Genomic DNA, 15,780 nt, shown 5'->3' with positions numbered 1-15,780 from the left:
GAGGTGGAGGCAGGAAGGCACTTCTTTCTTGTAAGAGTGTTTGTTTGTTTGTTTTCTCCTGCCACCATTGTTTTGTGCGGGTCCTGAGCTTTTTAAACTTGTATCTAGTTTTTTTTTTGTTTCTTTCCTGCAAGGGCCAAGCGCGAGAGACAGTAATCCTGCTCCCAAGTCATAGCCCCCGGGAGGTGTGATGGCCACGCGCGGGATGGCGGCTCCGGCCGGCGAGGTTTCCGGGGATGGCGGGGTGGAGCCGTGGCCGAGGCTGGGTGACAGGTGCGCTGCTGCAAATTGTCGCTGTTGAGTGTGTCCAGACGCAGGGACAGTGCCCTCCCCGGCCTCCGCCCCGCGGCCGCGCGAGGAAGCCACATCATGTAACCTCAACGTCCGAATCCTTGTGTTTTGCAGTTTTAGTGGGTTTTTTGGTGGTTGTTGTTTTTGCTTTTCTGCAGCCTCAGGGAGAGTTAGTACTTGGCTTCTAGTAAGCGCTCCGTTAAGTCCGTGGCAAGTCCCGAGGGAGACAGGGTCGGGAGGCATCTGGCCGAGAGTCAGGCCATTGCAGGGTGGAGCCGTGTTTATGGAAACTTTTGATAATTAGTTCATCCTGGTTCAGCGGTTCTCAACCTGTGGGTCGCGACCCCTTTGGGAGTCGAACGTCCCTTTCACAGGGGTCGCCTAAATACATCCTGCATATCAGCTATTTACATTACAATTCATAACAGTAGCAACATTACAGTTATGAAGTAGCAACGAAAATAATTTTATGGTTTGGGGGTCACCACAACATGAACTGTATTAAAGGGTCGGGCATTAGGAAGGTTGAGAACCACTGCCCTAGTTATTTGCATAATTTTTTTTTTTTTTTAGAATGTCGTGTTGAGTTAGTATTTTTCTTGGTTACTGAAAATTTGGCATCTCCTTGTTTTGTTTTTTAATTTAAAGTGGGAGAGTTTATTAGTGAAGCGTTTATTAGGGGGACAGAGTGAAGGCGGAGCAGTTGGGCATCCCCTAAATTCTGCACCTTCAGTCATGGGACTCCCATTACACGCCTGGCCCTGGTGCAAGGGCGGGAGGTGCAGGTGGAAAAGAAGTTCAAGTTCTGGCCTTCGGGGAGCTGACATAATCAGCATCGGTCAGGACTGTTGAGTGTCTAGGTGCAAAAGGAGGTGAAGAGGGAACTGCCTTTGTTCTTCCAGCAAATTCTTACTGTCTGCCACTTCTGAGACTTTCGGGATTGAGTGAAAATAATTGGGACATGGTACCTGTCCGCGTGCTTCCTGTCCGGGCCTGTCCCCCAATAGACACGAAGTGCTCAGTAGAGAGTCTCTGAGTCAGAGCATCATGGGATACAAGGGGGAGGAGGTAACATATAAGATACAGCTGTAATGGAACGTCGGGGAGTCGAACACATCTCCTTGTAGAGCTCCGTATAGAACGGTGGGTGGGGTTACTTGTGCGACAGGGTTTCTCAGCTCAGCACTGCTGGCCGTTTGGGCCAGATGCTTCTGTTGGGGCCGCCCTGGGCATCGTAGGGTGTTCGGCAGCATTCCTTAGCCGGTGCTCCCCTGTGTAGCCGGCTGTCTCCAAACACCGCCAGATGTGGGGTGAGATCGCCTGTTGGCAAGAACCACTAGTGTAGGGGGTGTCTTGAGAGAGTGGAAAGGAAGGAAGCCCTCCATGGCATAAGAAACAAAATCAGGGCAAGCTTAAGTCAGGTGCGTTTATTGTAAACAAAAATATGCAATTTGATAAGACATAAGGGGGTGGTGTGTGAAATGGGCTATTTTGAAATGATGCTGGATACAGATATGGACGTCTGCATGCAGTTGTTTGGGAGGCAGTGGGAACCTGCCAGCTCTGACCCAGGGAAATTTTGTCATCAAATGAGCTGGAGCCACTCCCTCTCCCACTGGCCTGCCTTGACCCCTTGGGGAAGGGAAGCCCCTTCCAAGGGTGTTCTATCCTTGGACAACCTCAGTCCTAGTGTATGAGCTCTCCCCAATAGCTGATCCCATTATCAGCTAAAACATTTTATCAAAATCACCCCCATTAAAGGTAATGGTGTGGCCTGGCCAGTGTGGTTCAGTTGGTTGAGCATCATCCCACCACCAGGAGGTTGCAGATTGGATTCCCAGTCAGGGCACATGGCCTGGTTGCCTGCTCAACCCCCAGTAAGGGGTGTGCAGAGGCAGCCAATGGATATTTCTCTCTCATTGATGTTTCTATCTCTCCCTCTCCTTTCCTCTCTAAAATCAGGAAAAACACTCAAAAAACATTTAATGGTATGGTTTCTGTTTTCTGACTAGACCTTAACTAATACAGTATTTACTGTCATATTTCTACTATATGTTTGAAGTGTTTTATAATAAACCAATTTTGGATCAGTCATTAAATATCTTACATAAAACAATGACTTTCCTTTGTCTATTTCTTTTAAGGGGTCCAAAATACATAACCAGAGCCATGATTATATTGTATGTATATTTTTACTAATACATTTTGAGAGATTTATTTACATAAACTCTTAAAAATATGTATATTGCTCCTGTTAACTCATGTTTCAAGACAATATTGATGATTACACACAATCTGATTTGCTGTAGTAAAATTTTTCATTAGTTGTAAAAGTTTTTTTTTTTAAATATATTTTATTGATTTTTTACAGAGAAGAAGGGAGAGGGACAGAGAGTTAGAAACATCAATGAGAGAGATCGATCAGCTGCCTCCTGCACACCCCCCACTGGGGATGTGCCCACAATCAAGGTACATGCCCTTGACCGGAATCGAACCTGGGACCCTTGAGTCCGCAGGCCGATGCTCTATCCGCTGAGCCAAACCGGTTCGGCATAAAAGTCTTCAATAACAAATCATTTTAAAGTTTTTTGGAAATAACTTCTACTAACGATTCATAATCCGCATAGTCTTTCAATGACTGTACAAGTTCATCCAGTAGGTACTCTCCTTGCATAAACGTTTCAAGATCATGAAGTGACGTGTTTATTCTGTGATCTGTGACACGATTCTGTGGAAAATTGTATGTCCTTATTTTCTCTGACCTTCCTTTACTTCCAATCTATACATATATAAAAAAAGATGAGATACAGTTAAATTCAGGGCAACTAAACCTACAAATTTCACGTAACTGGAAATTAAGCTCTTGCTTTATAATCTGAAACATAATGTAAGAACCAAGTTTTAACCTGTCTCCTCAAATAACATGGGAACATAGAGAAAAAATAACAGGGGCTTTACAGGCAGACAAATTAGTATTTGAATCCTGTGCCACTTCAGTGTTCTAGGACTTCGGGCAATTTATTTCAACTTTAGTTTCCCCATCTGTAAAATACAAATAATACCTACTACACAGTGATGTGTACATAAAGGGTGGCACAGTGATATTCAAATGGTAACTATATATAATCTCTGTGAATTAACTTAGTTATCTTCAATGATGACAAAGTGATGTATTTCCCATTAATACAGTATGAGTAAAATGTCTCTAGTTAAATAATAGGAAGAAAGTTCAGTTCACTTTCCATCTTCCATAATTTTCAGAATGGAGACACCATATATCTATCTGTTTTTAGTTATGTGATTCAAAGTCTGAGAAAAACGCCCTTGAATATAGAAAGCAGATCATAGGTATAAGATTACTATAAAAACAATTAAATGTTTATCCTTTAAAAGTATTTTCATTTCAGTTTTACCTGAATCTTTCTAGCATTGTATCTTTTATTTGTTTCTTCTTCAAGCTGCATGCTGTATAGTTTTGCACGTAACTTTTTCATAGCCATCTCTTTATTTTTCAGTTGAGATCTCTCTTGTTGGCATTCAGAAACAACACCTGAATAGTGTTATGAGAATCGAAGAGTTTTAATTAAAAAAAATTATCTTCACTTTATTATTAAGGAATACTTTTCCTTCTCATCCTTTTTCGTCTTCCTTTATGAGAAAAATAGGATTCTAATATAAAAGGAAGACTTAAACAACTTATAGTTATCAGAAAACTCAAAATTTAAGTGTGAACTAAAGCACAAAGTATTTCCATTTTGAAGGCATACATACTACACAATAAAATTAAGACCCTGAGACATGCATCTCACACTCCAACTGCTCTGAAGCTGGCAATGGAGGGACCTACGAAGATCGGACCTTTACATTTTGCCTAGCAGGAGCTGGGACACCTACTGCTGATACATAGAACTATTCTATTCTTTTGGGAAGAAAGTCACAGATGGGGACCTTTATACGTTGGGACCCATTGTCTGGGAAAAGGATGCAGGGATGATTTTTCTAAAGGTTGCTGCAGTAACGTCCTGTGGTGAATGTCTGATTTTTACCAGGTGTTCTAGTTACTGTCTTTAAGTATCTAATAATTACAATATGAATTGTCCTGATAATTTCGCCCTCCCTGAAAGTAATGGACATACTACCAGCTGCTGGCTGGTTAGTTTCTGATTTGTGAAGTAACTATTTATTCATATATTCCTGCAAACAGTGCGGGGGGTTGGGAGGGGGGGAGGGCTTGTTTCTTGGGATGAACGACCATCTTTATGCTCCAGAAACATCACATGATCCAAACCAAAAGAGACCTCACAGCCATGGCACCGGATTGCAACAAAGATCTCCATCTGTGTAGAGCCATGCTGAATATACTGCTTTAACCATTTTTGTTCCGCTAGTAGTGGGGCTCCCTTAATGTAGAAGTGACCTGGCTGGCTTGTAGCATGGTAAAAGCCCTGAATGCCACTACTAGACTTACATATGGGATAAATCAAGAGCTGAGCCAGATCAGGGAGGCAGTTCCAGAGAATCAGGCAGCAATAGATTATCTGCTCTTGTGGCATAAACGTTAGGGGCAAAAATATAACATTGGGGACTAGCTATGTTTATGGGAAATATTAATCATGTTCTGTTAACCATGACTGCCTTATTCTGATTAAAGAAAGGATATTCTAGCCTGGCTGGGAGTTAGAAACCCAGGGAGTCACCCTTGGGATGAGATCCATTCTCACTGAAGAACTGCCTATTATCATGGAAAGATCAACAACCTAGTTGCCAAAACAATGGCGTCCCACCCCAGCCTGCAGAGCCTACTTCCCCATATAATCTTGGTCCCACCCTATCTAAGCAGCTGGTTTGGAGAGGTTGCAGAGCAGATTTTTGTGGATGACCTGCTGCTCCCCCATGCTGCCAGCAGTATTGGAATAAATGCTCAAATATGATTAAAAAATTTATAATTTAATATGGATTGCTTTTTCATACCCTCAATGAGGTATCAATTTTTAAAAATCTCATCATAGAAACAAATATATTAAAAAGTTAATCCCATTACCAGAGATCATCACTATTCATGTTTTTAATATTTCCATCCATTTTTCTCTATTCTAGTTTATATACTATGTATTACGTAAGACATCATCTTAAGGTTTAACATGACAAGTTCTGCATATTTAAGAAAAGAAAAATACATCAAACTATCCTTCCCATCAACCACTACTAGTCAATGGTATTTATACCTGTTTGAGATAGGTCACTGTAAGAGAGTCTTGTATTCTCTTTCTAGATAACTCAGGTTTGCTCTTCATCTGCTCTTTATCACAAGTGAATCACTACAGTTCTACCTAACAGGATACTGCAGGCCCAAGAAGTATTTATATAGCTCCATTGCTTAACTATCTAGACCAGGGGTCCTCAAACTTTTTAAACAGGGGGTCAGTTCACTGTCCCTCAGACCGTTGGAGGGCCGGACTATAGTTTAAAAAAAACTACGAACAAATTCTTATGCACACTGCACATATCTTGAAGTAAAAAAACAAAACGGGAACAAATACAATATTTGTATTTGCATGTGGCCCGCGGGCCGTAGTTTGAGGACCCCTGATCTAGACTCAGAACCCATGGTGGTCTGTGGATGAACTTAATTGAAAGAAGACCCTGAAATTATATGGAAAACTTTGTATACATGTATGTTTCCAGGTAGGGGATCCAAGCTTTCATTTCCTCAAAAGAATCCATGGCCTTCCCCCTTCAAAAACTAAAAACTAGTGATTTAGAGCATCCTATATAATAAAAGTGTAATATGCAAATCGACCAAATGGTGGAACAACTGGTCGCTATGACATGCACTGACCACCAGGGGCAGATGCTCAATGCAGGAGCTGCCCCCTGGTGGTCAGTGCGCTCCCACAGGGAGAGCATCGCTCAGCCAGAAGCCGGGCTCGGAGCCCATCGGAGGTGGTGGGTGCCTCTTTGCCTCTGAGGCAGTGCTAAGGAGCAGCAAGCCAGGCTCACAGCTGGCGACAGCGGTGGTGTCGGGCTTCTGCCACCTGTGCTGCAGGCAGGCGGTAAGGAACAAGGGGTCCCGGACTGCGAGAGCCCCAGACTGCAAAAGGGCACAGGCTAGGCTAAAGGACACCCCACCCGCCCAGTGCACTAGTCCTGTGCACTGAGCCTCTAGTTTTCTTATAAAGAAGAATCCATGATAATGACTATATTGTGGGGATTTTTAAAATAGTGATATCTATTCAATATAAATTTGAGAAGGCTACCTGGAAGGGCTATCCACACCTTCTTGTCATTGTCACTAATATGGAAACTCCTTGGGTTTAGAGATCCATCCCTTCATCTTCCTGGCTTTGCAACTACCCTGCAGAGTTTCAGCCAAGTAGTCTAAATAAATCAAGTATTTAATAACAATCCTTAGTACAGATTCCTCTGGTAATTGAGGATCTATTTCAGTGAAAAATTGAGTCATTCAGAATTTGGTTTCTTTCTTCAATGTTTTGTGTTGAAGAAGTAAGTACATACCCGTTGGAAGATGAACTATCCGGACAGCACTGTCGGTGGTATTTACATGCTGCCCCCCAGCTCCACTGGCTCGCTTAGTATCAATTCTCAAGTCTTTAGGATTAATCACTAGATTAATCTGTACATAAGAGAGAAATTTGGGATTAAAAGTATTACGTATATGAACTCTTCAAAAGAATGAAATAGCCATAAATATAAATATGTATAGAACTTACGAAATTTAGAAGGTTTAATTTTAATAGAAGGTAGTTAGAAGGATACCTTTTTTTAAACTTTTCATTTTGGAAGAGTAGCAGATCAAAATACTATAAAAACAAACCCTAATCCTCAGAAACTGGACTTCTCTATAAATTATCCTCTTTTTATCACATGAACAGCAGAACTTATGTTATTATTAGAAATATAAGTATTTGAGCTGAAATGAGATTTTGCCGAATATTTCTGAGTTCAAGAAGACTTTGGCAGAGGGAAAAAACAATGCTAGCTTAGGAACTATGGGAAAGGCTTATTTTGTTTAATTAAAGGAGGACTTAAGTATTTTTGGAGGCAGAGGAGAGGCAAAGGGAAATTGCCAAGCCAAGATTCAATTGATAAAGACACTGGGATCTGATGTCAGGCTAATGCTCTGTTCTGGGAATCACCACCAGAAGCACTAGATTAAAGAAACTGTTTCATGAATAACCGTGGACCACTCTGTGACATGTCTACAACCCTACCAGTAAGAATCCTACCATCCATAGGCCCTCCCTTTCTCCCTACAAGTTGCTAGAATTAGATGATACATGGACCTCAGTTTCCACCTTTTCCGGAAAACTCTCTTCTTCCATCCCCAAGATGCTTGAACCAAAGTGATTAGTATCTACGTATGGCTCCTGTTAAACAGTCAAATAGCACTCCTGCGCCCCCCCCCCCAAATTAATAAAGAAAAAGCCTTAATTAAACTTCCTTCTCAAATCATACCAACTTCATTTTGAAAGACAAGTCAAATATTTATTTTCAGCAAAAGAATGTAAGTGAAACAACATCCTCACTGAGTTATTTTATAAATTATTATATAAACAAATTTCTTTGTGAGAAGAAAGTATGCTCATTGTGAACACTAAGAATATGTTCCATTTTAATATGACTGGGTTATGAAGTAGTAATTGTCAAATTGTTACCTTATTAAAACAGGATTCTTGCTATTGATACTCTGAGAACCAATCAACACAAAGCAAAGATCATTAGTCTTAAACCCTAATTAAATTAGGTTAATACTATTTCTCCTGCAGAGATGGTCTCAATATAACTACTTTAAACTTCACAGTAGAGAAAAATTAATAGTGCACAAATTGATGGTTGATACATCTTTAATTCTTCCCATCTATAATAATAAAAGCGTAATATGCTAATTAGACCAGAAGACCTTCCGGACGAAGCTGGGGCTGCGAGGGAAGCCCAGGTGCTTGCCGGCGGCTGGAGGGAAGCCGGTGCCGGCAGCCGGGGAAAGGAAGGCCTACTCTTGCATGAATTTCATGCATTGGGCCTCTAGTCCTATTCTATACAATAAAAGGCTAATATGCACATTGACAGAAAGGCAGATTGACCGGTCACTATGATGCACACTGACCACCAGGAGGCAGATGTTCAATGCAGGAGCTGCCCCCTGATCGTCAGTGCACTCCCACAGGGGGAGCACCGCTCAGCCAGAAGCCCTGAGCCGGGTTCACGGCTGGCAAGCGCAGCGGTGGTGATGGGAAAGCTACAGATGTCCGACTGATGGCTTAGGCCCACTCCCCGTGCACTGGGCCTCTAGTTTGTTATAAAATCATACTTATTGGACTGAGATACCACATTCTCAAAAATAACTCAAAATATGTGATAAAGGCCAAATACAACAAGGAGATGCACAAATTCAGTCAAGTGAGTGTTCCTCTGGGACAAAGCACTGTGCTAGGCCCACGATTCCAAGAAGGGGCACTGTGATGCCTTACCTCAGTGGGTAGGGGTAATATTGCCACAGTCATGGTGCTGGTGTGAATGCGGCCTTGCTTCTCCGTCTTTGGCACTCTCTGTACTCTGTGCACACCTCCTTCAAACTTCATGAGCTTATAGGCCTCTGAACCCCCAATGCTGGCAGATGCATGTCGAAGCCCACCTTCAAAATATTGGGAAAACAGAGTTCTTTTTTAATTCTTATCATTTATTAACATTTGACCATCACTTCTACCATCTTGAGACATATTTTAAAAAGCTACAAAACAACCTATAGATGGTAAAATATACCGAAAAACTTGAACAAGTCTATGATGGTGTTTTTAATATGTAATATATTTATTGCTAATTATTAAACCTAAAGCATTTATGGTGTTAACTGACTCAACACTTCTAAAATACCACTTTTAAAAGACAGTCATTCAGTGGTTAGTATTGACTAACATTTTTAGGCCCTTGGTATTGCAAATACCAAACTTACTGCAAATTTCAAACTTATTTAGGTAAATGATGAGCATAAAACTACTTAAGCATCCTTACAAATAAAGTCGAAAGCCTAGTCTTTCCAACCCTTTTCTTAGGACACACGTAGATAAATCTACACTTTTCCCCAAACAAATTAAACAGTTCACTGACCTATTTCACTTGGAAAATATTCCAGGGTTTCAAAATGCCATCTTTTAAAAGCAGCATATTGCTGATACATATCAAACATCTCTGAAGTAAACAACATTGCCTCCTGACCCCCAACTCCTGCAGTTACCTCCAGGATCAAATCATTTTCATCTGTTTCTTCTGAGGGAACCAAAAGTAAGATAATCTGTAAATAAAAAAATACCACCCCTTCTATAATAAATCATTACTTAAAACTCTGAGAAAGAGGCAAATGATTAGAAGCAGGATTTTTTAAATATTTAATTTACTTAAAGTTTCTCTAAGCAAACTTAATACTGCTGATTTCTTCCAACCATCTTGCCAATTAGAACCGTAAAAGCATAATTTCTAAAAATTATTAATATTACCACCTATGTTATAAATGTTATAAGGTTCAGCTAGCACTTACAGGTTTGTTTTTTTGGTGTTCATGTATACTTTACATCACTTCTCTATTCAGTAAATGATTAAGTACCTGCTGTGAGTAGGACATTATTGTGTGAAGAAAGCAAAAGAATCTATCCTTTTGAAATGTGCAACCTAGCATGATAGGAAAAAAAAATGCATTTTTAAAAAATCTTTAAGTGGAAAAGAAACTTGCAATTTCGGAAGTGAAAAGGCCCTTCGAAGACCTGGTCCAATTCCCTCATTTTACATGTAAAGGAAAATGAGGTTAAAAAAGGTTAAATGATTTGTTAGATCTTCTACTCATAGTCTACCCCACCCTCATCTTTTAAATAAACAAAAGAGAAGATACAGAATAACAATATTACCTTGCCTTTCTGGAAAATCCTATTCATGTAACATTCATCCTTGTGCCAGAGCTTTATAAATCCTTTTAGTATGCTAAAAATAGGACCACAGGGAGTACCTTTTTCCGGCTTTAAAAAACAGTTTATATTTCTAAATACTAACAAACTAAGTCCTAAGTTGTTTTTATTAACATCTAATAAAAGTCTTTAGAAATAATAGTACTAATGCTACTTTATTCTTTGTATAAATACTATACCTGATGCTTCAATTGAGCTATTTCTTTTTGACAGGAAGCTATTTCATTCTCTGCAAGTTTCCTTAGGTCTTCATTTTCATCTAAGAGATAAAGGCAATAGTAGGTTAAGTTTTCCTTAATTAGTGCTAAATTGCCAACGGAATTTAAGGAAATAATTTTGTTACTGTAGCTGAAGGGAAAAATAAAATGTCTTTCTTGTCCTTTTAATAACTGCCATTAATTAAAAATAACATTTTATGCATTCGTTTTCATAAACATGTAGCTTTAAAAAATATTTTGCTAATGATAAAAGAAAGCATAAATAAAAGGTAATCTATATAAATATAAAGAAGCTTTTGAACTTCGTTATCATTCTACCTCCATGAAATATTCTTATTAACAAAAGTTCTTTTAGTTTCTCTTAAATCACTTAATTTGGACTCTGCTTAACTCTGACCCTGACTGTTGCATGAGCCTTCACACTGCTGTCCATGTCACCTTCACCCTCATTCCAAGCTGACTTCTCAGCCACCACAAATCCAGCTTCCTAAACCACAAATCTATTTTGAACATTCACTCCCCAATCTAAAAACTTCTGCTGGCTCCGTTCTGCCAACAGGATAAAATCAACCTTTTTACATCAGTATTTGATGGTCCCCTTACAACCTGCCAGCTCCCACAATCTCGCTTCTCCCCTGGTTTAAGGAAGAGTTCGGGGATTAAAAGCATGAGATCTGGAGTCATTCCAATCCCAACTCCATTCCCGAAAAGCTGTGTAATGTGAGTGCTCATTTCACCTCTATGCTGCAGGTTCCCCTTCTCTCTCTCACAGGAGGCTAACAGGACCTACTGTGTAGTTTGTTATATGAACTGGATGAGTTAATACCTCAAGAAAGCTAAGCAAAGCCTGGAGTATGTATGGTAAAGGATCCATAAAGGTTGAACTACATTATATCCTCTAAGGGTGGGCCTTTATTCTTTTTATTTTAAATTGATCTTCATTGTGAAAGTATTATAGATGTCCCCGTTTTCCCCCATGAACCCCCTCCACCTCACCCTCCCACGCCTCCGCGCTAGGCCCCCCCAGACCTTTACCACACCATTGTCTGTGTCCGTGGATCATGCATACAGGCCTTCCCAAGAAGTTCTCCTTGCTCTACTAGGTCTATTCAGATATCTGCTGTGTTCACTTTTTAGCTGTATTATAATTAATTCTCTTTCCCCAAATAACACCGTGACACACACCCCCGCCCCCCAGAGCCCTGCTACCCAATGGATTACCCATGAACCAGTCAGTAGCCTGGCATCCCTGAGAGCTTCTAGAAAGGCAGAAACTTAAGCTCCATCCAGATCCGAATGCATGCTAGTCACTTGAGAAACTTGTTAAAAGCACACAATTCTCAGATTCGGAGTCCTATGTCTCCTTTTCCCAGGCACCTCCCCTGACACCACTGCAGGTGGTCCTTTTACCGCACTTTGAGAAACGCTGCGGGGGGCTGCGTCAATGGCACACAAGGGCTCAAAGAGGAGGGGTTTGGCTCCAAACGCACATGACGACGCCTTGGCCTCTGATCCAAACCAAAAAGGGCTGCAACTAAGTGAAGAGCTTCAAACTCGGGGACAGTGCAGACCCCCGGCCAGCGGCTCAGTGGGAAATGCCGGCGGAGCGTCAGGAGCATGTGTTGCATCCCGATTCCTCGGGCGCGGCCCTTACCGTGCAGCAAGGGCTCGGTCTCCCGCAGCTCCCGCTCCTTCTCGCTCAGCAGTTTGGCCACCGCCAGCAGCTCAGGCCCCCTGGGGGCCTGCACCTGGGATTGAGACTCCGCCTGGCGCTCCAGGAAGGTGCGCAAGGGCCCGCCGCGGGCGAACAGCTCCTCCACCGGCAGGCTCCCGCAGCTCCGGTGCCGGCGGGCCGGGGCCACGGCCGGGCGCGCCCAGAGACACCGCACAGCACCCCACAGGAGGCGCGACCGCATCGCTGAGCCGACACTGCCCCGGCGGACCAAAACCGGAAGTTCCCCCCCTCCCGAGTCTCGCGACAGCGCGCGGGGTTTGGCAATAGGGGCGCGAGCTGACCGAGCCCGGCCCAGGACACCCGCCGGGTTTAAAGGGCCTCCCGGAACTTCCGGCCAAATCTTTACGTGCCGCAATATTCGCAGAGGCCGGAAGTTGTGGGCGCGGAGCGGAAGTTGGTGGGGGTGGGTCCCGGAGACCTTGGGCTCCCTCTCTGACGCTGGGTTGTAAACGCCTCCTTGAACTTGGCTGGCGGGGCGGGTGAGCCGGTCAGCGAGGGGGAAGTCGCAGGTCGCCACTCGGTCTTCTGACGTCGAGGGTTTGCTTCCCATGCCCCGCGCGAGGGTTTTCTGGCAGCGCATGGGGCGCAGTGTCATGTTCGCACCGAGGCGGAGGTCACCGCGAAGGAAGCGCCCTGGCCAGCCTGGCCTTTCGTTTCAAAGATGGAATTGTTTGGAAAGAGGGCGAGAGCTGACCTTTTTTTTGGGTTTTTTTTTTGTCCGTCGGTGGCTGAGGCTCATACTAATTAGGACATGGCAGCAGTGCTGGAAGGCAACCAAGGAGCGATTTCGCAAAGTCTTCTTTCCGGTCCCTTACCTGCCTTGGAACTCGCTCCCGGAGGCCTTCCTTCCTCGCCTGCCTCCCGCGGCCCGTTCGCTCTTCCTCCTCAGCTGCTCTGTAAGGAGGTTGTGATGCCTGGTTCTAGTCAACCCAGGGAACAGCCCCCGGAGCCTGACCCCGTGGCCTGTTCCCCAACCTCCCCCCCCCCCCCCAAAAAAAACCCAACAAAACTCTAATAGCGGGTGGGAATGCAGAAGGTGAATTGATGTAATGCTTTTCATTATTCGAAAGACCATTGCACAGCCCACCGGAGGAGTGGCTATGAGGGGGAAATACCTGGCTTTCGAGGACCTAACACTCCATCCAGGACTCCCGCGATCTCAGACAAAAGGAGCTCGCATGGCCTCTGTGCATTCCTTAGCTCCACATACAAATGCAAAGTGAGTGGAAGAATGAGATGCATCTCCAAGTACAAGGCAAAATAGGTTTTGCTACTTCAAAGCTCCAACTAATCGCATTATTTATCTCAGTTTGAATGTGCATTCCAGCCACACTATAAAATCGTTTTCCTTTAAAGTAGTGGTTGAAATCCGTACTAATTCTGGTCCGATGCACAACAGGACTGATCAAATTGTTTATATCTCTATGAGGAACAGTTATTTCCCAAGTCAAAACTTTGAGTTCTTTGTTTTTAACCACAGAAATGGTGGGAGTCATTTGAACTCAACATGATAAATCTCTCAGCTAAATTCTCAAAACAAGTCATTTCGAGAATATACTTTTAGTCGTAAAAGGTGCAAAAATAACCTTATGGAACAATGTAAAGAATCTAGTCAGAAATTATTTTCCCACGGATGTGTAAGCAATTTAACATAAATGAGTGTATGTTTTACTCCTATGTTACACCAATGAGGAAACAATAACTTGTTAAGGATATATTGGTGGATTCTTTATTGATTCAAAACATTTTTAAAGTCAGTGTAATGCATGTGCATTTTACAGTAATATCCATAGGTTCACACAATATGGTCAAATGAAAACAGCTGTAATTTGATTTACTTTGAAAACTCAAATATACATAGTTTGAGACTTCTAAGTTTTCTTACATTATTGTCATGCTCAAATTCTATTACATTTGAAAATGCTAGCGTTTTCAGTGTCTATTGTACAGTGTCTATTGATAAAATAGACTCAAGAAAGAGGAAACAAAACCCAAAACTTAAATGGGAGGAAATATAATCTGGATTATCTATTCAGTTTGTAGGTACCTACAGTTATTCTGGCTTTACAAAATAACCAAGCATGGTATCTCTTAAATTGTATTCATGCATTCACAATTTCTTTATGGCCAACTAATATTGGTGGGCTCCAAAATAAGGATATAGATTACTAAGTACAATGAACATGGTAGTAAAAAAAATGACATTTGTTCAATATGATAAATTTTACAGAACCAATCACATTTAAATTATTTTTTATATTTAGCAAATATACTGAAATCATATATAAGAAACTGCGTTTATGCAAATAGGTTAAAGCAAGGGAAAAAATCAAGTCTTCTACATTATTTCAATATTCAGTGTTTATTGTTCATTGGAGGGCAGTATAGAAAAACTCAGCAAAATAATTATTAGTTTAAAGTACCTACTATGACAATTAGTAAGACTAACATCTTTACTACCAAAGAGATGTAGAGGATTAAGGTAATTATACTATTTTTAATGAAAAAAATTCACTTTCCCCTCCATTAAATAAGTATTCAAGCTAACACTGTTTAGGAATTTTTCCATTTCACGTTTCAGTTCATTGTATTTTCTTCATAGTACTTGTTAGCAGTCATTTAATGGAACCTAACAGCACTGCTGAGGAATCTACTCATAACTTTTTTTTTAGCTCAATATAAATGTCCAATAAACTTACATGCAATAATACCTCTTAAAAATCTATAACTTTACAGTAGAGAAACCTGACAAACACTACCTCAGCCAGATGACCAAAGGCAACATCACCAGTGATAAGTCACGATGGTGGTATGCACCTTTGACACCATGTGGTAGAAATGCCACGTTACTTCGGGGGTCTTCCTTCCCCAAATGGTAACACCTGTCTAATCATGGGGGAGACATCAGACAAATTCCAACTGAGGAACATTCTGCAAAATGCTAGACCAGTGCTCCTTAAGCCTGTCAAAGTCATCAAAAGCAAGAAAGGTTTGAGAAACTGGCACAGCTAAGAGGAGCCGGAGGACACACGATGACTAAATGTGATGTGGCATCTTGAATGGGATCCTGGAACAGAAGAAGGTAAAAACTAAGGGAATCTGAAGTGTAGACTTAATGCACGGATGTCGGTTCATTATGTGACAGATATCTCATGGGTGTGCTGTACATGGAACCTCTCTGTACTATCTTTGCAATTTTTCTGTAAACTTGAAATTATTCAAAAATAAAATGTTAATGCTAAATTTTATGAGCATACAAATACATTTATTCTTTTATTTTCCTAGTAAAGTTAATTTTAAAATCATACTACTCTAATATTAAAAAAATGCTTTCTATTCCATGTTGATATCAATGTTTTCTCATGGCCAATCTCATAACAATTTTACTTCTATCCCCCCACCCACATATATATTTGGCAAATTATTTGGTATTTGTATTCTCCCCATTCTTGTAAATGATTTATTTTTTTTAATGATTTCTTTTTTAAACTATGATTTAAACCTATATTATACACACACATCTAACCATATATATCTCCATGTGTGTGATTTTTTTTCTTAA

General features: G+C 41.4%; 1 protein-coding gene across 2 annotated transcripts; it reads right to left on the bottom strand.

The window, feature by feature from the left end:
• Positions 1–2,464: 2,464 nt before the first annotated feature.
• On the bottom strand, positions 2,465–12,557 carry MTRF1L (mitochondrial translation release factor 1 like). Of its 2 annotated transcripts, XM_059700003.1 has the most exons (8): positions 12,138–12,550; positions 10,445–10,524; positions 9,418–9,601; positions 8,781–8,944; positions 6,808–6,925; positions 3,705–3,841; positions 2,851–3,070; positions 2,465–2,624 (listed from the first exon to the last, which is right to left on the bottom strand). In XM_059700003.1, exons 1-7 carry the CDS (start codon positions 12,397–12,399, stop codon positions 2,870–2,872), a joined length of 1,146 nt encoding a protein of 381 aa, XP_059555986.1. In that variant the 5' UTR covers positions 12,400–12,550; the 3' UTR covers positions 2,465–2,624; positions 2,851–2,869. The 2 variants fall into 2 exon arrangements, with proteins under 2 accessions (XP_059555986.1, XP_059555987.1); XM_059700004.1 differs by lacking the exons at positions 2,465–2,624; positions 2,851–3,070 and adding an exon at positions 6,549–6,669 and having other exon boundaries at positions 3,708–3,841; positions 12,138–12,557.
• Positions 12,558–15,780: the final 3,223 nt, after the last annotated feature.

This window comes from Myotis daubentonii, chromosome 6, assembly GCF_963259705.1.
Source record: "Myotis daubentonii chromosome 6, mMyoDau2.1, whole genome shotgun sequence".
Taxonomy (NCBI): domain Eukaryota; kingdom Metazoa; phylum Chordata; class Mammalia; order Chiroptera; family Vespertilionidae; genus Myotis; species Myotis daubentonii.
This window is presented reverse-complemented; position numbering and strand designations above follow the sequence as displayed.